At 41.2% G+C, this 24,178-nt stretch overlaps 1 protein-coding gene across 3 annotated transcripts in view; it reads right to left on the bottom strand.

The window, feature by feature from the left end:
• The window catches only part of LOC122791286 (interferon regulatory factor 3-like), a 128,851-nt gene that overhangs the window by 104,100 nt on the left and 573 nt on the right, over positions 1-24,178 (bottom strand). For all 3 annotated transcript variants that reach the window (XM_044058969.1, XM_044058970.1, XM_044058971.1), the window contains exons 2-3: positions 24,074-24,130; positions 7,396-7,551 (exon numbers count right to left, since the gene is read on the bottom strand). In XM_044058969.1, the coding sequence (XP_043914904.1) occupies positions 7,396-7,433 (38 nt within the window). In that variant the 5' untranslated portion in view covers positions 7,434-7,551; positions 24,074-24,130. The remainder of the gene's footprint in view (positions 1-7,395; positions 7,552-24,073; positions 24,131-24,178) is intronic.

The following is a 24,178-nucleotide window of genomic DNA, read 5'->3' on the forward strand; positions in this document are numbered from 1 at the left end:
TGTAAGGGCTTCCGCAGCTTGGGTTGTGGTTTCCTCTGGCTCAGGGGCCTTGAAGGATACTACACCAGTCTTGAGTAGTGTGAAGTTTGCTTTAGAGAAGTTCTTCACTATGGTCTTTTTGTTTGGGGTGGGGCGGGATGTGGATTTCCAGTGAGATTAGTTTATGATCAGATCTCACCAATGAGGGATATACTTCGGTGTGGAGCATTTTGTCCCCATGTTTGTGACAATGAGATCTAGTATATTTTCTCCTCTCGTGGGAACAGTGACTAGCTGTTCCATGGCATTTGAATTTATGAACTCCAGGAACCGTTGGGCTAGAAAGTTAGGGCTTGAGTAATGTTCCCAGTCTATATTCGGGTAGTTGAAGTCACCCAATATGATGGTGTTTGGAGATACATTTATACCCTCCAGTGTCTTCAGGAAGGCTGTGTGGGGTTCCTGAGTTTGAGAGGGTGGCCTGTAGCATGCTACAATTTGTAGAGCAGTTTTGCCTATGGTTAGTTGCACCTGGATGGTTTCCAAAGCTTCGTGCGTTGCCACCAACCTGGAGGTGTGAGTATCCTTTATGAATATGGATACACCCCCTCCTTTTGTGGTGTGGTCCGGGTTTTGGGGCCGGAACGCATGATATGAGGTAAAACCTAATAGTGCCAGGGTGCTCTCAGGAGCCTTGAACCAGGTTTCAGTTACAGCACAGACATCGATGTTCTCCATACTGAGAAGGGCCTCGAGTGCGTGCATTTTGAGATTTAGACTTCTGGCATTGAGCAGCATTACCCTCAGTTTCTTCCCATTTTTGTTTTCTAGGGTGGTAGGTTTAGAATTTGAGCCTTGTTATACACGCATATATATATATATACACACATATATATATATATATATATATATATATATATATATATATATATATATATATATATATATATATATATATATATATATATATATATATATATATATATATATATATATATATATATATATATATATATATATATATATATATATATATATATATATATATATATATATTATATACACACACACACACACACACACACACACACACACACACACTTATATATTATATATACACGTATGTATACATGTATATTGGGAGTCATCTGTTTTGCTGTTCGTATTAATGTTACAGCTTGTATTCTTGATAACAAATGTCACACTTTTTTGCCAATAACTGCCTGCCTCTTCCTGGCACACAGCCAATATAGGAAAACATTTTTACTTCAAGAGTTTATAGGCCAGTTTATACAATACTGTTACAGTGTATGGAGGAAAATTTAATCAACTATGTTGGATTATTTTCTGTCCAAAAGACACTCACAAAAATAACATACCATCTAGTCTCAGGAAATTACAGGACACTGCATACCACTGTGGTGTATGTATTTCACTAATAAAGTACATTTTGATTAACAGTAATTTTAATTTAATACCAATATTCATAGGTTCATAGTTTCATAGGTTGGTACTAGGCTATCAGCCCTAGGGCCTATACAAGCCTAGCCATAACAATTCCCTGGCTATTCCTTCCCACATTTACTTCCCTGGACCCCTGTCTAGCAGGGTGACTGACGTGATCCCTGGGGTAAATTTCCTTTCTCCCATCCAATCGTCAAGGTTCCTTTTGAAGAGGGCCAAAGAAGCACTCTGCTTGACATGTATGTGCAATCTATTCCAGAGTCTGGGGAGTCTCTGGGTCAGGAACCTATCCCTCCAGCATGTTTTTTTATTGTGATGACAAGGTTTAGATCCCTGGAGCATGTGGCTCTGAGGGATTGGGATTTCTTTAAGTGTAGCATGTGCAACAGCTCTGGGTTTGACATGGCCTTGTATGTTAAGCAGAGATCGCCTCTGAGTAGACGATATGTGACAGAGTATAGCTGGAGTTTTTCAAGGCGGTCAGCATAGGGCATCTGCTTTAGGCCTGTGATTCTTTTAGTGAGGTATTTCTGCAGCCTTTCCAGTTGTTGCAGATGTCTTGAGAGGTACATACCAAACGGGGCATTGTATTCTATAATGGGTCTAATGAGGGATGAGTACAGTGGGACAATGACCTCCTTTTTTCTGGATGAAAAGCCCTTCATGATGAGGTGTGCCACATAGAAGGATTTCCTGACTGTTGTGGCGATGTGGTTATCAAAGGTGAGACAATTGTCCACCTGTGTCCCTAAGTCTCTTATCACACTTTCGGTGTTTAGTGTACTGCCACCTATATGGTAATTCACGGATACATGTTTTTTCCCCAAAGGGGATAACTATACATTTCTTGGCATTGAGCTTGAGCCCATGGCTCTGGCACCAAGCATCTGTTTCTGTAAGGCCCTTTTGTAGAGTATCCACATCATTTGGGGATTCAATAATGGCTCCCAGTTTGCAGTCATCTGCGAACTTTGTTAGCCAGAGTCACTTCGGTGTTGACTTGTACTTCAGAGAAGTAGATGCCAAACAAGAGTTGCCCCAGGACTGAACCCGGAGGTACTCCACTTGTCACTTCTCTGGAGCTGGATTTGGAGTCGGCTACTTTTACAATGTGGGTTCCATCAGTAAGCAACCCATTGAGTGACATAGGGATTAATGCCCAGCTTAGTAAGTTTATCTATGATTCCAGAGTGGGGGATGGTGTCAAAGGCCTTGGCAAGGTCTAGATAGGCTGTGTGGACCACTTTACCCTTGTCCATGGCTCTGGAGACTGATTCAAAGAAGTTAATCAGGTTCAGGAGACAAGATCGGCCCTTCACAAATCCAAACTGGGTGGGGTCCAGTGTTTGAAGGTTGCCAATGTCTTTGTTTATAAGTTCCATGATAATACGCTCCATGGCCTTGCAGATAAGGCTTGTCAGACTGATGGGATGGTAGTTTCCGGGATCCAAGGTGGATCCCCCCTTGTGGAGTGCGATAACTGCAGCTCTGTGCCACTCAGTGGGCATGAAACCTGAGGTGATGCTATGATTAAACATGACACTTAGGTGAGGTGCCAGTTCATATTGTAGTTCATGTAGTACACAGCCCAGGATGTCATCTGGTCCCATGGATGCTGTATTCTTAGCTTTGGAGAGTGCGTTTTTTATCTGCGTGGCTGTTATTACCGGAATTTGGCAATCTTCCGGTATTGAGATGGGCCATTTAGGGGGTGAGAGGGGGGTGAAGTTGGCACTGAATCGATCTGCCAGGATATTGGCAATATCCTTGGGATCAGTATATTTAATGCCATTCTGTTTTAGCTCAGAGCAGATCTGAGCATTGCCATTTAGATTCTTGACAGTTATAGAATGCCTTGTGGTTGTCTTTGGAATCTTTGGCAATTTTATTTTCATAACTAGCTTTGGAGGATTTTATGAGGGATCTCAGTTTCTTACTGAGGCTGGTAAGGGAGTTTTTTGCATCCTGGGATTTTCCTCTTTTCTGCAACAGTTTCTTCCTTTTGTTGTAAAGTTTGTTTATGGCAGGGGACCACCAGATTGGCTTCTTTTTTTGGATGAGAGCATCTTGGTTCTATTTGGGATGGCATGATTCATGCATGAGTGGATATGCTCGTACTGTGCCCTAGTGTAGGATTCAGCAGTAGAACTTGCAGTTCCCGTCTGCATGGGTGTCATGAAGCGTGTCACTTCTGACTTGAGTAGCATGAAGTTGGCTTTGGAGAAGTTTATGGTGGTTTCTTTACTAGGGGGTGGGGGTGGGATGTGGATGTTAAGGGTGATTAGCTTATGGTCAGACCTGACTAACGAGGGGGTGACCATAGGTATGGAGCATCGATTTCCCATGTTGGTAATGACCAGGTCTAGGATATTGGAGCCCCTGGTGGGACTATGGATTAGTTGATCCAGGGCGTTGGAATTTATGAATTCCAAGAACCATTGGGCAAAGGTGTTGGTAGGTACATGAGTAGTTTTCCCAGTTAATGGCAGGGTAGTTAAAATCACCCAGTATTAGGGTGTTTGGTTCTATCTTAATATTTTCCAGTTTGTTTAGAAAGGTGTAGTGAAAATCTTGGGGTATGGTGGGGGATCTATAGCAAGCTACAATTTGGATTGCAGTCTTACCTAGTGTTAGTTGCACCTGGAGAATTTCAGACGCATTGTATTGGGCAACTAGCCTGGTGGTGTGAATATCCATGGTGAATATTGACACTCCTCCACCTTTAGTGTTTCGGTCCTGGTTTGGTGGCCGAAGTGTGGTAAGAGTTGTATCCTGGTATTGCAGGGTTGCTCTCTGTGGAGCCTTGAACCAGGTCTCAGTTACTGCACAGATATTGATGTTCTCCATTTTTTAGGAGTGTCTCGAGAGAGAGAGCATTTTGAGGTTTAGACTTCTAGCATTGAGTAGCATTACCTTCAGCATTGAGTAGCATTACCTGCAAGGTAATTGTCTTGCATTCTCATAGGTGACCACTGCCTTTGGAAATCACAGTAACAAAATATGGCACTTTGAAATATTTATTTATCAGCCAAGTGAATCAGTCTTTAATAGACCCCCAGCCAAGTGAATCAGTCTTTAATAGACCCTTTTCAGCCATGACAAGGACAAAGGTAAATACAATACAATTTTTCAGTTTCAGAATGGCTATTCAAGACAGCATGGCTTTGGGAAGTGGAGATAACTGACATTCTTAAAAGACAATGACAAAGACGGTCTGAAGCCTGGCTCAAGAAGACTTAACATCTGCAAAATGTTTTGAGATATATAAACAACCAACCCATTAGCAAACATGGCAAGAATATTCTACTAATATATGAAAAAACTTAAATCTGAATAAAATCAACAAATGTTGTAAAGGTAAATTATTGGTAAAAGAAAAATGAAAACATCACTGACCATATCACAAAGATAGGCATATAGTGAAAAATGTATACAACAATATGGGTATAGCAGTGGATGCTAAATTTTATCCGGTCATACTAACAATCTGTATGAAACATCTAAGACATAGGCCATGATTTATGAAAGCCTAACACCTTGAATAAGAGGTGTGTTTTGGCTACAAGTCAAAATGCTAGGCAACCAGGTTCATGATGACTCCCTGTTGTCATTATCACTGCACCCATAGTATGGGCAGCTTTAATAAAAGTATGCAGCAGAGATATTCAGAAAGGACTCAAAACATTTGTAGCGTATCCTTTTCTCTTTCACTATCAAAATACAGAGTAATTGCATTGCAATACAGAACCATAACCTCCTGAATGTCAGTATTTTGTATACACTTCCAGCTGTAATTGCACTATGCTCTTTTCTCTTCTATACTATACACCTGTTTTAAGGAGGCTGTGATCACTTCAAACACACACAAAATGTACTCTTCACACACCAGGATACAAAAATATTTTTGGTTACCATGTAACAAACTAATTTACTGGAAAACAAATGGATTGGGGGAACACCAGCTCCCCTTACAAGCAAAACTAAGGACTTTCAATTTAAATTGCATTCAGCAGCTGCAGTTTCTGTATGATCTTGGCTTTACCTCAGCAAAGTGTTCAGTCAGCATCATGGATATGGTCAACAGCTGTATTTACAGTAAGCATAGGTAAAAACTAGAAGGGCTAGCTCCTAAACGTTACTTATGTAAAGTAGCATACCTCTCAAGTGGCAGTCCCTAAATTCCCTCCCATGTGCTGACAAAAGTTGGGCAGCTATTGCCATCTATGAATTTAATGGCTTAATTTGCAGACTACCTCATACATGCTTCCATGACACTGCAGAAGGTCAATAAAGTGGCTATAACTCATGGGCACAGCTATATGCTTGTGTCGGTCTGTGAGCTACAGTAGCTTGCATTGTACATTTCTGACAGTATTAAGCTGAAATACATTACTTTGGCCATTATTTATGTATTTATTCATTCGAACACAGACATCTGAACTGTACAGCCAATAATGTGCCTGTAACAGGAGGGCTGGTTGAAGGGGTGGACTGCAATGGGTTGCACTGTATTTGGCAGTGGTGAACTGAAACACATTACTCTGGCCATTACTTGTGTGTTTATTCATTTTATCAGACACCTATGGTGTACAGAGCCAGCAAAGAGGATGCATTTTGTGGGCACATCAGTGTGCATGAGTATGTGTGATGTGTAGGGTTGGAACTGGTTGCACTCTATGTGTATATGTGTTTCTGTATATAGTGTTGGAGCTGGTTGCCCTACATGCTTGACAGCAACAAGCTAAAATACATTACCATGGCCATTATTTATGCATTCATTTGATCACAGTTTGACATCTTACATGTATGTAATCATTAAAGAGGCAGTAACTGGTGGGCACGTTTTTTTATTATTTATGCATTTACTCATTCATATGATCAAGGACTTGGGTATTACCCATGTTGATTCTTATACTACCTTTTTTCTTTCATATAATCTTATGTAAATATGCAATTACCATAACAATTTCCGTTTGCTTTTCAGTATAGTATGTAATTGTATGTGGTGATCCAAGTACTAAATTTCCTGTGTGATTTTATATCAGTTGTGTGTTTTGAAGCTTTTCTCCTCGCGTCTCCACTGAAAAAGGGCAACTCCCCAGTCCGACTAACCTGGTCAACTTCTTCTTTTAGCTTTTCCCGGTTAGGGGTTGCCACAGTGGATCACATGTCCACTCATGACTGGCAGTGGAGTTTTACAGTGTCGAGTTGCCAGCCCAGTGCCCAACCTTCCACAGAAGGCACACACATGCACGCACTCACACCTAGGGCCAATTTAGAGTGTCAAATCCACCTACAGCATGTCTTTGGGATGTGGGAGGAAACCCATGCGACCACAGGGAGGACATGCAGACTCCGCACAGAAGGCACTCCAGCCGAGAATCGAACCGGAGAACCTGTTGATGTGAGGCGACAACGCTAACCGTGGCCACCTCCGACTAACCTGGTCAAGAAATGTCAAACAAATCAGCTTTTTTGAGGCATACACAATCAAAGTGGCTATAATTCAGACATTGAGGCAAACTGTGGAAGAAAGTGACGGACACTGGCTGTCATTTTAAAAAGTAATTTACAGTGCTAGCATGTGTTTTTGTAAGACAAGCAGAAATACAGTACTAGGATTATTATTATTATTTAAGTTGATTGCAGTCAGACATCTAAGGTGTCTGCAATCAATGAAGTGCATACAATGAGTTGGTAAATAGGTGTCTGCAATCAATGAAGTGCATACAATGAGTTGGTAAATGAGAGTCTGTTGATGAAACAGACTGACCCCAGGTGTTTGATCATAGATAAGCAGTCACTGACCTACCTTAATATAACCACACCATGTACCAGTTAGCCAACCAGTTCAGTTGCTTCCTGCAAACCCCTTGCTTTGAAGTCACTAGTTAGCAAAAATCTAAATAAAAATAAATAGCTTTCAAAAACCAGTAACAAAAATAGACTTACGAGATACTTTGCAATAGAGGTGATGTTTTATGAGGCATTATAACACTCGCTGTTAGTCAATGCAAAACTTTACAAATGTAACAACCAGGTGATTGCTCGTAATCTGCACTTTGAGATTTCCTTGTAGTTAAAATCAGCTGATTCCAGGATAATCACCTGAAAAACATGAAACTGATTAGTTATTTTATTAGTACTAAGCATTTTTCAATACATTTACATCACTTGTGTTCCTACATAATTTTACATATATGTTTTTTACTAACAAAAATTATTTTATGCTTTTTGTACCAGATCCCTTCATTTTTTTTGCACCCGGTATGAATATTTTATAAATAAAATGGCAATTTACTGATACATAAAAGGATAAAAAGGCAGCTTTTCCTCTCTTTGAAATTCTATAGCTAAAGCTTAAATACCAAAACAGTAGATATGAAATAAAACTTTGAAGAACTTCCCCCAATTGCTGATGGTGTTTTATATAAAAAAGGATGTGTATGTGGCCTGCACCACTTATGATGATTTCCAAAGTCCCTCTTTCCCCTCTCACTGCTACAGACTGTTGTATAAGCTATTTATGTACTCTTCCCACCCATTGTTTTCTATGGATCCATGACAACTGTGTGCCCACCCAGCAAACCAGTACTGCTGTTGAGTAAACCTCCTTTACTACATATGGTCTCCAGCTCACTTTCCAGGAGCTCAGCAAACCTTGGAGTCCTAGCCTGCATTCAAGTAGTTTTTTACTTGTATCCAGTGTCTTTCAGGCAAAGAAAAGTTCCTTTGATTGCTAAATAACACTTAAGCTATTTTGAGTGATCACTACGGTTTCCTACTTGTATCTGTGTATTTCACCATTTTCTTTTCTAGAAAAAAGCTCTTCCTTGCACTATTACTGCTGGAAGACAGTCTTGAAATTAAAATCAGCAAGGGATTTCCAGCTAGCTGATGTGGTTTGTGGTAGCATTGCACTTGTGGGTCTCTTTTTTTCTGTGCTGCTAGAAATTTTGAATGTTTACATGCGTTAGCAGGGCCTTGCACACTTGCAAACACCTAGAAATAACAATTCAAAGACCTGTACCCTGTAAAGCAGCAATACAGTGCAAATACGTTGTGCACCAACAAGCTTAGAGCAGGTAATTGGGAGTCAAGTGACGATACTTACAGATTTAATTTAATTCAGTACTGTATAAACATTAAAGTTACTAGAATTTAATACTGTTTAGAATAATGTGCTCTGATAAAGCACCCATAATAGCTTTCTCTAACCCCAATACACCACCCCTGTAGCTCACAAATCAAAAGGAGTGGACAGTATGGATATGCAGTTCCCTAACTTCTGTAGCCAGGTTGGTGAATATGGGGATTCTGGGACAAAGTAGCAATTGTCAAATGTTTATGGACAACCACTTATTCCTTAAAGAAGCAGACACAGTAAGCGAGGTGTACTTATGCAATGGCACTGGAGGCTAAACTCTCACATAAGTGCATATCAGGTTGTCAAAACCACACACACACACACACACACACACACACACACACACACACACACACTGATATCCTGTGGCACTTAGAAGCAATCTTCTTAAATGATAAAGATTACCTAGGTCACCTGTCGTTAACGCTATGCCTCAGCAAGCCAAAAGGCACTCAGGAAAAACATCTAACACCACATATACTATCACATCTCAATGGGGCCCCTAAGGCAAGCAAACATTTCCCAGGACTCTCAGCATAGGGGACTCCACTGTAAGATATACTGATGCCCCTCTAACCAGGCTGAACAAAGAGAAGATAACTGTTATTGCTTATCTGGAGCCAGAATCCGCCAAATCACTCATGCACTTAAGTCATTAATCTACAGGTACCAGTATGATTCCATCATAGTCCTTGTAGGTGTAAATGACCTGAGATGTACCTCCCTGGACTGTATGAACAGAGACATTATGAAGCCTTCAAACTGTGTCTCATGCTGTTTAGAGACAAGCAGTGAACAGCACATTACCAGCATCAAAGATGATGCTACAATATGAACAAAAAATGATTGATTTCAATAACTGGCTGCCTTTCTGGTATCATAAGAGGATCCAATATTTGTTAGCTTTGGAGAACATGGATAACACACCACATTGCAAAGGATGGTCTGCACCTCTTCCCTCTAAGCTTTCAAATACTGGCTAAAATTTTATCCCCATAACACATTTTTTTAGGCAATGCTAAATTGATAAACTTACTGACATAGTGAAATCAGCTCAACTGAACCAAAACATATTACTGCTCAATGCCAGGAACCTAAACAAAGAACTACTCGCTCCAAGCCCTCCTCACACTTGAGAATATAGGCATCTGTGCAGTTAATGAGACTTGGTTTAAAGTGGCAGATAGTACCCCGGCAGTGTAAGGTTTCAGTGTCTTCCACAATTTTAGGCCAGTAGCTGCACAGGAAAGGGCTAAAGGAGGAGGTGTCTCCATATATATCATTAACAAGCATACCTCCTGGGCGGTCAAACAGGATGATGTGCTGGAGTTCCTCCACATGCAGATTACCATAGACAAAATCCTGTACCATATTCAAGCCAGCTATAGGTCACACTCCATGTCCAAAGAAGCTCACAATACATACCTAGATCTACTGCAGACACTTAGAATCCAACCTAACATCCTACTTATGGGAGACTTTAATTACCCCTCTGTAGACTGGGATTCCTACACAACCTCAAGTCTACAGGCACAGAGATTCCTGGATTTCTTAAATACAAACACCTTTGATGAAATAGTGAATATACCCACTAGAGGCTCCAACGTACTGGACCTCATGTTTACAAATATGGGAGAATGTTAAACCCCCCCCCCCCCATCTCATCCTCCCTGGTAATGTCTGACCATAAAGCTGTCTCCTTCAAAACTGAAATCAACTCCATAATTCCATTAAAACCAATAGCATTTAGAAACTTCGTCCTAAATGGAGATAGTTGTCATCCTCCACATACTACAAGATCCATTCCATATGGTGAGTTTCTCCTCCACATACTACAAGATCCATTCCATATGGTGAGTTTCTAAGGGTAAGAAGGTTGTGCAATGACCCGGTGGAAACTGAGATGGAAATGGAAGAAACCTTTTATAAGTTTTGTAGGAGAGGTTGTGATGAGGCAGATGTAAAGAGGGATGGAAAGGGTCGTAAACAGAAAGGGGACGGACAAGGGAAAAGGAGTAATAATGAACAAGAATGTAAATATTTCACATCTACATATACCATATTTTCACAGGTAGTGATAGAAAAAAGTTAAATATTTTTGGATTGGGCTGAAGAGAGAAATGGATCTTTTGTGAAATAAAAATATAAGCTTCTCTTTTAGGAGAGGTAGAAGCATTAAAGATTTTTTGGTCAATGGAAATTTTAGAATGCCAGCTATGACTATTACTAGATCTATACGCATGGAGGGAACGTCACCATGTGGAAAGTGTAGTGTGCAAGTTTATAGTGAAAGAGTTCACATCCATAAATGGAAAAAAAATTCAATCGAGAAAGAATTATGTATGGTTTGAAATGTCCATGTCAGAAATGTTATGTGGGGGAAAGTAAGACAATTTTCATGTAGGTTGAAAGAAGATATTAGGAAAAATAAGCAAACCAGCCCTGTAGCGATTCAATTTTAAACATTTCATAATGGGAACCCGGAGGGGCTGAAAGCAACAATATTAGATAGGGTAGATATTAATCCATACAGGTCTTAAGTTAAAAACTTGAGAAAAAAAGAAACTATGTTGATTTTAAAGTTTGGTACTATGAGCCCTAGGGTCTTGAATCAGGAATGTATATGGAAAAAGTATGCTTTAAGGTATTGTGTAAATTTTAATTGAATGATTGTTTTTTATTGTATAATTAAGTAATTGAGTATATAAGGGTAAACTGAAGTAGAAACTATTCAAAGGCAAATTACCTTTTATTAAGTTATGATTGTTAAAATTCAATGCCCCTCCAAACTCCCAGCAGCCTATGCTGAATTACTCAGAAGCTATGTGCAACCATGTCAATGGTTGCACCAGAAGTAAGCCCAGGACAAGCCCTAGAAACAAGGAAACAAAGGGAAAAAAATATGGCAAAAATCAGGAAGGGTTGTTGTGTCTTTCGGCCTTTCCGGGTTAGGGGTTGCCACAGCGGAACTCTGGTCCGCTAATGATTGGTAGTGATTTTTATGTGCCGAGTTACCAGCCCTGATGCACAACCTTCAACTAAGGTACACACATTCACGCATGTCTCCACGCAGAAGACGCTCTAGCTGAGAATCGAACTGGACAACATCTTACTGTGAGGTGACAACACTACTAGAGCAACACCACCGCGGGTACAACAAAAGGGAAAAAATATGGCAAAAATCAGGAAGGGTAATTCCCATAAAAACAGAAACTCTCTCATCAACATATGTAGGCAGCTAAGAAGGCTAATTAGGTGAAGCAAAGCCAGCTTTGGGGTTAAGATAGTTACCCAGATGAAAATTAACCATAAGGCCTTCTACAGCTATGTCAGAAACCTCAAGGGCAGCAGACAGCAATGTACTGAACTGGTGGTGAATGGTGCTACATTCACTGAACCTGGGGATACACCAAACCTGTTAGTAGACAAATTCATTCCCCACTTTACTCCTCTGTCATCCTCAACCATCCCCTCAAAAATACCATCAGACATAACCCTGTGAGCTATAACTAGGGGGCATGTACTAGCTGCACTCACTAAAGTCAAGAACACAGTCTTAATGGGCCCTGATAACATCCCAGGATGCCTCCTGAATACTCCGAAATATTAGTCATCAGGACCCATGGAGCCATTATTTAACTACAGTCTTCAAACAGGCTTTGTGCCACATGAAAGGAGGACTGCAATGGCCTCCCTTCATAAGGAGAGACATTCAACAGATCCTGGAAATGACAAACCCATTAGTATGACTAGTCTTATTTACAAAGCCATGGAAAGAATCATGGAAATTTTTAACAAGGACATAGGAGACCTAAAAACATACAGAACTAGGTATTAACCTCTTTGTAACATGCTGGACAGCTAGCTAGCTCACTGTTAGGAGCCAGGAGGTTAAAATCGGTGAGGCCACATCCACAAAAAGGGCAGTCACCAGTGGAGTCCCACAAAGCTCTGTGCTAAGCCCACTCCTCTTTGGCATCTACTCAGAAATCAAGGCCAATGTCAAAGGCCTCTGACTAACCAAATTTGCAGATGATTGCAAATGGAGAGCAGTCACTGAATCCACCCAAGATAAGAACTCCCTTCAGGAAGATCTAATACAGACAAATGCTTAGTGCCAAAGCCATGGCTTAAAACTCAACACCAAGAAAGGCATTATAGTACCTTTTTGGAAGTTTACAACCCCAGGTAATAATGTCATCAGTAAAACACCCTTAAATGTTGATTCACTAGTCAGGGTTCAGGGAACTCATGTAGACAGTAACCTAGCCTTCAGTCTGTCTGAAGTAGTAATAAAATCCTTCCATGTTGCTCAACGTATAAGCAAGGGCATAGCATCTAGGTCCAGACAGGTCATCATACCACTGTAGACAGCCCTCAGACCCATCCGAGTGTAATGCCCCCTTTGGTAATGTACCTGACAAGACACATGCAGCAACTGGAATGTCCACAAAGGTTCCTTACAAAAGGAATACAGGGAGGAAACACAATGTCCTATGCTAATTGCCACGAAGCCCTGCTCTTTACTCGGTATCATGCAGACTTCTGAGAGGCGATCTTTGCCTGGCATAAAGGGCATCCCCTGGACCCTATTTTGATTAACCTTTTGCGCAACCTGTACTACTACAGATTTGCTGTATCCAGGACTGTTAAGCTTCTGAGCCCCCCAAGCCTTTGTGTTGGAGGGAAGCTGCCTAGCTTATCAGTGGGAGTGGTAAGCACTAGGTAGCCTACCACAACAGGAGTGGTTTCTGGCCCAGAAATTGTAGTTTATTCGCCATTTGGGCAGTTTTTCCATCTCTTTCAACTTTCTGGTTTAAAAGCCTGCATTTGCACTTGTTTCCCACCTTTCCTGCAACTAGTCTAGTCCCGATACAGATTTGCTGTATCCAGGACTGTTTGCAAGCTTCTGAGTGGTGCCAGTCTGCTCTTCAATTTTTCCCTTAGATCTGCTAGTTCTCTCCTCTCCCACACTTTTACTATCTTATTAGTTTAGCACTTTACCAGACTTCTTGTAGCAATTATTGTAGCACAAAAATGCTACCAGCACTAAAAGTTCTACTAGGAAACAGCTCCAGTACTTATTAATGCCCACCCCTTCAGACATGTCTAAAGTCGGTTCTCCTATTAAACTGGTAAACTTGGGCAGCTTGAGGCAATGTAACAACTGCCTCATGTACACTGACAAGCCTCTCCTCTTACCTCCCAACACTCAAACTTGAGAGATGCACTTATATATCTAAACTGGAAGCCACGCACTCTCCAGCCAAGACCGGAATAGCTGGTTAAGAGGAGAAGGTCAGCACTTGCACCACACCACATAGCCCTCCAGAACACATGCCAGCACTGCCTTCACATAAAAACACAAACCACATACCCACCTTCACTGAGGCTCTCAATAAAAATCTACCCAAACAGCAGAGACCTCCAACACTTGGCCTCCACAATCACAAGACATATAACTCTCCTAAAAACAGTGTGCCACTCAACCAAAGCCCCCAAGGCAAAACAGCATGCCCAACACACTAGTCATAGGTGACTCGATAGTGAGGCACACTGATCTCCCACTCACTAGGTTGAACAAGGAGAAAGTAACAGTCAACTGCCTGTCAGGCGCCAGGATCCACCACATAACACATGCACTCAGGTCCCTCAGCAACAGGTACAACTATGACTGTCATTGTACATGTGGGTGTGAATGACCCGAGACGTACCTCCCTGGACTACATGAAAAGAGACATGGAGGAGCTCTTGGATTATGTAGCCCAGGAGGGTATGACCCTAGCCCTGAGCAGCATCCTACCATCACCCAGAAAGATACCACAGTACAAGCAGAAAATGACTGATTTTAACAGTTGGCCAAGTTTGTCTGCCTGGGATGACATGACTGACAGACCTCAATGCTTTGCCAGAGATGGCCTGCATCTGTCACCCCTGGGCTTCCAGATACTGGCCAAGGCTCTTGCCACCCCTATAGTGCCTTTTTTAGGTGGTGTTCCAAAGACAAAATTACCACTGTAACAGCTACAAACAAATGCAATAGGAGGGTCATGCTGCTCAATGCTAGAAGTCTCAAAATGCACTCACTTGAAGCACTTCTTAAAATGGAGAACATTGACATTTGTGCTGTAACAGAGACCTTGTTCAAGGCAGCAGAAAGCACCCCTGCACTACCACGCTATAGCTCATTCCACACCTTTCGGCCCCAGAACTTGGAGACCGAACCTCCAAAGGCTGTGGTGTTTCCATATTCATAAAGGATGCACACACCTCTAGACTGCTAGCCCAACATAATGCATCTGAGATACTTCACGTGCAACTAACATTGCGCAAAACAGCGATTCAGGTCATAGCCTGTTATAGGTCTCCAACCATGTCCCAAGACTCACACTCCAGGTTCCGAAGCACCCTGGAGAATATTAATGTAATAAAGAATTCATGTCCTGATGGTGGTTTTCCTGCCTCTTATTCGTGTGGTATGAAGAATATTAGGGTCCAACCTAACACTCTCATACTGGGCGACTTCAACTGCCCCTCCATTAACTGGAAAAACTACTCGTGTACCAATACACTTGCCCGTTTCCTGGAATTCATTAATTCCAATGCCCTGGACTAGCTCGTTCTTACCCCCACTACAGATAGGTGACCGTTGCTCAACACCCCCCCCGCAAAGGTCACCGTTGCTCAACACCCCCCCCCCCGCAAAGGTAACCACCATGAAAAACTTCTCCAAAACTAACTTTGGGCTCCTAAAAATAGAGGTGGCTAACTTCACAGCACCCATGCAAATGGAGAATAGTTGTATGACTGCCGAATCATGCACCAATGCACTGTACGAACACGTGCACAAATGCATGGATCTCGCCATACCCAAAAGAACCAAGACGCTCTCCTCCAAAAAAAGAAAGCCAATCTGGTGGTCTCCTGCCATAAACAAAGTCTACAACAGAAGGAGGAAACTGATGTGGAATAAGGTACAGTCCCAAGACTGGAAAAAACTCCCTTATCAGCCTCAACAAAAAGTTGAGATCCCTCATCAAATCCTCTAATGCTAGCTATGAAAACAGAATTGTAGCAGATAGTAAAGACAACCATGAGACCTTCTATATAGTTATGTAAAGAATCTCCATGGCAATACCCAGATTTGCTCAGCTACTGCACAATGGTGCATCCTATACAGAGCCAACAGATATTGCCAATATACTGGCCGACAGATTCAGTGCCAACTTTACCCCCCCCTAAGGACCAATCACAATACCAGTAGATTGCCAGACCCCCAGTATTACTGCTGCACAGGTTAAAACAGCACTTCCAAGGCCAAGAATACAGCTTCTATGGGAGCTGACAATATCCCTGGCTGTGTTCTACATGAACTACAGACTGAACTGGCACCTCACCTGTGTGCCCTGTTCAATCAAACCCTTACCTCAGGCTTTGTCTCTACCAAATGGTGCACTGCTACAGTCATCCCTCTCCACAAAGAAGGAGCAACTACAGACCCTGGGAACTATTGCCCCATTAGCATGAGGAGTCCGATATGTAAAGCTATGGAACGCATCATCATGGACCTAACAAGGATATAGGGACTCTCCAAAACTCTGGATCCTACATTTGCATCCAGGAAGAAAGAGGTCATTGTCTCCCTCTACTCTTCCCTCATCAAGCCAGTCATAGAGTACAATGCCCCATTTGGTATGTACCTCAGTAGGCACCTGCAACAACTGAAGAGGCCACAAAAGTACCTCACAAAGAGGATCCTAGGCCTTAAACACCTGGCCTATATGAATAGACTAAAAAAAAAAAAACTATTCTCTGCCCCATATTACCTACTTAAAAGGCGATCTCTGCTTGACTTAGAAAGCCATGTCTGACCCAGCTCTCTTAGAAATGCTACAGCTAAGGAAATTACAATCCCTTCATGCCACATACTCCAGAGACCTCAACCTCATTACCACAATCAACAGAACATGCTGGAGGGACAGATTCATAACCCAGAGACTGCCCATGCTATGGAATAGACTTCTCATACATGTCAAGCAGAGCATATCACTGGCCCTCTTAAAGGAGAAATCTTGATGAGTGGATGGGAAATAAAAAATTCAACCCCGAGAATCACTCCAGTGGCTCTACTCGACAGAGGCACTGGGAACTAAGGATTACCCTGGCATCGTGCCACCTGACCTATGGGCTAGGCTTGTAAAGGCTCCAGGGCCATTAGCCTAGTACACACCTATGAACATCTGCAAAACAAACAGCATCAGAACTACTAGATTAAAATACCTCACTCTGCTTGTAACATAGACATGGCATGTTGGAAAGGCAGAAGTTTCTTCGAGAATTTGCATTCTCTGGAACAGGCTCCCATCCATGTGAAGCAGAGTTCCTCCCATCACTTTAAGTGCAGCTTGGACCAGTGGATGGGTAATCAGAAAGTTCACCCTTGGTCTGGCTCCTTTGTGTCTCATGGAGAGAGCGGCAGTCAGTAAATCACCACCAATATAAATCAAATTTGTGGGTCACATTTAAGTTGCACAGCTAGGCTTATAAGGGCCCTAGTGGTCATCAACCTAGTATACACTTATGAACTGCCATTCTACCATGGGATTAAAATAGTTAGTGAAACTTGCTTATCCAATAAAAATTGCAGTGCAACTACAGCTAACAGGATTAGTACATTTGAACACTTATGAACTGCCATTCTACCATGGGATTAAAATATTTAGTGAAATTTGCTTATCCAATAAAAATTGCAGTACAACTACAGCTAACAGGATTAGTACATTTGAACACTCTTACTTGAATATATTGTGTTTTATTTATCTGTGTTGTCCAATAAACTAAAACTATGCAATTCACTTGAAATATTTTATTATTATTTTCTACTATGAGAAAAATGTTGCGCTGTTCCTGGGTTTGTGCTACAAAAGGGCCATTGGTACTTAACCCCAGTCACAAAATAACTAAAATACAGTAAAAGAACAGTGGATACAAATTCTTAGTCAAAAATTATGTAATAAAAATCCATGCACAGCACAAAAACTACAGCTAAAAGAAAAGCTATGCTTTGTTGCTATAAATAATTCTCTCACTATTGGTGAGAGAAAGGCTATACTTTTATAACTTCAAATAACTGTTTAAAGTATTTATTTAACCTCTTAAATTTTTCAAACAAATGCAGAGCCAGTGGCTACAAAACCATTATTCTCCCCCTCTCTTTGCAAACAACATTCACGTTTATTGTTATGAATATGACTCTGTTGTTCATGGGGTGACAGTGAGATGGTACTAAGGGTACTGCAAGAGTTTAAGTCTGTGGATTTTGAGAGAACACTTGGATCTCATTTAAAGAGTAGTAGGTGGAGCTCATAAGAAGTCTACTGCATGTCTGAGTAAATGCAGAAAAGCTCCTGGTAGGTTAAAGGCTAAAGGCTATGAGCTGCAATCACATTTCATCCTCTGGCCCTGTGGTCTGCATTCACTGTTTCGCCTTGACTGTGCAAGTCACCTAAGCCGGACAGTACTTCTGGGCTATTCCTGCAAAAAAGGGGTTGTGCTTAGTTTTTGAGGTTGCTGTTTAAAATAAATTAAATATTCTGTGAACTATAGAGCTCCTGTTGCTCTGTACTATTTATTCCTGTTTCTGCACACATAACTCAGGCTCCTAGTTGTGATATTAAGCTATATCCTGTTTTCTGTAGTAAAATTCAGTATGCCCAATTTCTTAGGATTAATGCTGCAATATGACACTAAAGAAGAGGTTTCAGTGTGTTGACAGTGAGAATGAAGAATAAAATGCATTTACCTGAACGTTTACCAACAAAAAATGTAGTCTGCAACAATAGACATGCTGTGGAGCAAATAACATCAACACACAGTGGAGCTATAGTGTTCACTTTTATTACTTTTTAACTGAATTAAGTGGGCTGCCTTACTACTTGGTATCACTGAGTTTGTCTGTAATTTTCTCCGTTTGTTATGTGTTGAAACCCCAGAGAGTATAGACAGAGCCCAGTAACTACCAGATTTAGCTGGCTACACAGATTCTTATTTTAAGCATCCTATCTTCTCAGACTGGTAACTTTGTTTTCCACATGCAATACATTTTTCAGTATATTTAGCTTTCAAATGCACTGTCAACTTTTTTAACTGATACACCTCTAAAACCTTGTGGCCGATCCGTTTACTTATTTATTAACTGATAAGAGGGTGCTTGCTTTGAATGTTTACTAGATACTGGTAGCCACTTCTGATTGGCCAAACCACTCTGCTATACAATACTATTATACGTTCATAGTTGTTCAGCTTATTTTTCAAGAGTGGAACAATAACTGGAGCTCTCCATTCACGTAATCTGGAGTGGTGGCAGTGATCTGTTTTGGGCTGGGACAGAAAGCTACAATACAAGGAAATATTACCAGATTTACTTGCAAAGTACTTTGTATGTTATGTGTAGGTACTGTGGGGAAGAAGTACAAAGCACTGAAATGAGAAACAGGCTTGGGAAGCTAGACCCCAAACCTTCACACCTTCAATGGTAGATGTTCAATTGGTCTACTGTTGGGTGTGGATGATGTAGGCATATGGCCCAGATCAACATGGTTAAGGCCAAATTTCACTTAGCAAGTTGTTACTGATCCATTTGACTGAGCATTTACATTTGTTGCTTGCTTGTTGGTAATATGAATTCTGAGACTGGACCCACTACTGGCTATCAGATTATTATGGACAGTGAACTGGATCAAGGGACCATAGCCCTGTCAACAGTCATACTTCTAACAAAAAAGGAGTGAATTCTGAAACTCTGTGTTACATCATTAAAGCACTTTTTTACCCCTTAACATACCTGCTACTTTTGTACAACAGTAACTCAGAGGTGGACTACTCTAATGTAACTCTAGACATGGCATATATACCTCACATGCACACATAGTTCCAGTATTCCAAAGACCACAGTGAAAGTCTTTGGAATTTCAACAGGCACAGGCACCCGGTCTTGTTGGTCTAAAGATCCTTTCCAGTCACAACCTTGGCCTGAGCAAACAACTGGAGGTCTTACTGGAAACTTGGGTGCAACTCAGTGCAAATAGCAGAACTCTGAAGATTTCTGTCCAGCATTCAAGAAATATTTTTTGCAAGGGTACAAGCCTCCCTGCACCCCCCCCCCCCCCATGGATCAACAGCTCAGAGTCATGGTGAGTGTAGAACAGAGGTGAAGAAGAGAGTACAGGCAGGGTGGAGAAGAGTGTCAGAAGTGATTTGAGACAGATGGGTATAGTCAGAGTGGAAGGAAAAGTCTACAAGAGGGTAGTGAGACCATGTTATATGGATTGGAGACGGTAGCATTGACAAAAAGGCAAGACAGAGTTAAAGATGTTAGGATTTGCAAGGGGTGTGACAAGGATGGACAGGATTAGGAATGAGTATATTAGAGGGTCAGCTCAGGTTGGATGATTTGGAGACAAAGCCAGAGAGGCAAGATTGCGTTGGTTTGGATGGGTCTATATTATGAAAGCGAAAAACCCTATGAGCGAATACCAAAATATCGACCCCTATATCGCGAAACACAAAAATCCCGAACACACAAAAATCTAACTGTTAGTCGGCCAATCCCACCACTACCTATATACTACCTACAAATAAACCACATACATACACTAATCAAACCCTACTTCTAACCTAAAGTAAAGCACAAAACCCTACTTCTAACCTGACACTAAACTCCACATACACAACTATGCACTTTCCTTAACCCCTCCATAATCCTAAGGTCCGTAACTACCGCACACACCCCTACAGACATGCACCCAAACAAAACAAATAATCCACATAACAAAACCCTACCTCCAACACTACTAAACCCCACATACAAAACTATCTATGCACTATCCTTAACCCCTCCCTAACCCTAAGGTCCATAACTACCGCACATTTCCCCATACGAAAATATTCACAAACAAAATAAACCTACATACACATACATTTCACAAAACCCTACCTCTAACCCTACACTAAATCTAACATACATTACTTATCTAAGCACTTATCTTAACCCGCACCCTATCCTAAACTCCATAACTATCCAACACTTACCTTATGCAGCTAATCCACAGATGGGCCAACCATGGAAATTCAATAGGAACACATAGCCGGCCTTAGGTATGGCTACCTAGACAGCTGCTCTACAGGAGCACATTTTCAGTAATCTGGATGGTGTAGGTAGACCAGGATGGGGGCACCGGGTGGTGTGGGAGGGATACTGTGGAGCCCTTTTGCCTAGGGGACCAGCTGACCGAAGTACAGCCCTCTATGAACAGAGTGTATAGAAGCAGCGATATGGACTAGAATGTGTAGGTGTGACACATGGACAACTCGAGCTCATCCCTTGCATCATTAGGTTGGTTGCGGTCTGTTAAAAGTTTCTATGAGTAGGGACTCTACTGCTGGTTTACTCCCCTTTAAGTTTAAGCCACTTAGAAAAACACGCTGCTGCAGTACTCCACATTAATCATGGCTAACAAAACAGGTGAGCTCGTTACCCCGGTACTGCCAGCAAATGCGTGCGTGTGTGCGTGCGTGTGTGTGTGTGTGTGCAAAGCATCATCCTAACAATGCCATCCATCCTAAGCAACCTTTACATTACAACAGGCCTATGTATCACACTATCCCTATGTTGAGCTGTCTAACAAAGGGGCAGTTAGAGTTACTGGCACTTAGTTGCAACAGTGATACATTGCAACAAGTCTATGTACAGGTCTGGACTTAAAGTGAAATGATGACTGGACCATTTCCCCCCACCACACACACACACCCTCCACCACCCCACACACACACACACCCTCCAGTCCTCTGCTCTGAGTCCTTCTCCATTTGGCTCCCCCATGCATCACGTTACCTTTATCTTCCTTCTCTCACATTTTGCCTTACTCTAAGCTTTTCAAAGAAGCCATACTTTCTATATGCTCTGAAGTGCATTTTACACAACCTTTTCATCCAATAATAGCTTGAACAGAAATTATGATTAAGGAAAGAAATTCACTGTTGTGGTTCAGCTTTAGTTTTTCTTGCATCCTTCAACACACCTTTCCTGAACAAGACAGCCCAGTAATAACCATTTAGAAAATAACTCCCACAGGTTTACAGATGGCCTGGGATGCATTTTAGAGCATTTTTTAATTTTACTCCAATGGTTGCCTAAAATAAAATTATGAAGAAAAAAGAATTTCAGTCTTATTTTTTTTCTTCAAGGCATAATTTGTGCCCAAGGCTTAATTTTCAAAGCTGACAAAATACAGTAAACTAACAAGCCAGTAGTTGTGAGAATATTTAACTCTCTAATAAAGACAAGTCACTGCCTATGCATCCCTCTGGTGTTAGACTGGGATAAAAGCAGAGATTTAAATTGCCTTTGTCATATATTTCAAGTGACTGATGATATACCTATACATAGCATGTTCTTCACTCCAACATGTATATGTGCCTAGTATGTGATTGTGAGAATGATTTCAGTAATATTCAAATTTGTTGCTCCTAGACAGTACACCTCTCTTACACAAGCTATAGTAACCTTCTTTGTATACCTCTGAGGTCTGTGAGAAATACTGCCCTCAGCTCAAACACAAGCTATAATGACTTCATGTGCACACCTCTAAGGTTTGACTGTGATGAAAATTAAAGATGTAATATCATGTACACACACACATTTGGGCAGGGCTGGTTTTAGAATGGGTGTGGTTGTAAACAGAGGCTATTATTAGCTTTATCCTAAAAGGGTCATATCTCAGCACCATTCAGGTTAAACAGCGTATTCAGAAAATTGATACATTTTTCTCCAACAAGCAACACAGAGTCAAGGATGATAAAGGTCCCCCATTTTCCCTTTTGACAGGCTGGTGAGGGGGTGGGGCACCAGGCTCCAAGAATATCTAAGTGGCTGAATGTTCTGTGATATATGTTCTGTCTTACTTTCGAAATATAATTACTTGTTAGGTACATTTTTTACTGATACACAGAAGAATAATGTCTGTGTCCTGGCATTATTGGGTGCATGCACAGATAAAAATCATTGATGTTTTACACACACACACACACACACACACACACACACACACACACACACACACACACACACACACACACACACACACACACACACACACACAACATGCATGCATAAGCCACAGCAGTACTAGTTATGTACTTAATTTCAGCAAACAGCAATGCCTTGTACGACATTGGTACTGCCACACCAGATTAGTCACTGCTGTTTAGCAGTCATCAAACAGCAGAAGCAGTAAGATTTATCCCATTGAGGAGTAATGCATACTTGTCACTGTCCCTACTTTCACAGACCGTCTGATTTGCTGGTAAATCATTCAGGATTACAAACAGTCAATTAATCCAGACATCTGAGTTTTATACTTATTGTCCAAAAATAGATGTTGATGCAAAATATGTTATTCTAGTAACTTTTTAAGTGAATTAGAGAAATATTTAAACATATTTATGATTCTGAGCATTTATTCTATTATTTTTGGGATTGTACTGAATTCTTAAGCAAATAAATTGAGTTATAGAATCTGGTGTTCTGGTATTAGTTATAAAACTACCTGAAAGAGAAACTATCCCTGATGATCGGAAGCATCAGCTCTTCTAGTGCTTATATTGTTCATGTTCATTATCATCTTCATCCTAACAGGGTCATATCACAGCAGATATAAATAAGAGTTATTACCCTCATAGTTTTAAGTATGCAAGACTGCTGCACTAGCTTTTTGCTGGTTTTACAGATGTGACAAAATATCAGGATAGCTATGTGTGTGTGTGTGTGTGTGTGTGTGTGTGTGTGTGTGGTGGTGGTGGTGGTGGTGGGGGGGTAGTAATACATTCATCCCAAAGTCCCAGGTGGAGAAATCCTACACACCCCCTTAAAAAAAAATTAATCTGACACTTGCCAGTATCATAAGCATAGACTCTTAAGTGACCATAAAAACGCAATTTCACCGCACTTATGCCTTAGACGTTTCCCTATCACTCCTAAGAGTTGTGACAGGTCTGTCACTAAAGAATGCCAGGCACTGAATTCAGAAATGTTATTTTTTGGAATGCATATCCTCACAATTTATTTTTTATTCTGCCAGCTTCCTAATAAACACTACCAGTAGATGAAAGTCTGCCGGAGTTCGGGTTATCTGTCCCTGATTAATTAGAAATTGCGGCATCGACATCCGTCTAGACTGCGACCTTTCTTTATATAAGTGTATGTTAAAGCATTTGTAACATCGCTAATTTGCACCATAAACTGCAGTCATGCCATACATTAACACACTTAAGACGCTGGCAATACGAGACACAGTCAATGACTTCAAAGTAAGACTCACGCACCTTACACAATTCTGCAGTCGCTTCGTGTTTGAAAACCTGTTGACTTGTTTACCAGTCTGCATTCAACATAACTGTAACAAACGCTACAAAAAAAGTTACTACCTGTGTCTTTTCGCAGCGGCAGGGCAGTCCAGACTCCAGTCTCTCTTTAGTTGTATCCTGTGGAAAAATGACAAATGTCTTTGAATTTTAGGACATATAGCATTT

Source organism: Protopterus annectens, chromosome 17.part0, assembly GCF_019279795.1.
Source record: "Protopterus annectens isolate FY-2018-M chromosome 17.part0, PAN1.0, whole genome shotgun sequence".
NCBI lineage: Eukaryota > Metazoa > Chordata > Ceratodontiformes > Protopteridae > Protopterus > Protopterus annectens.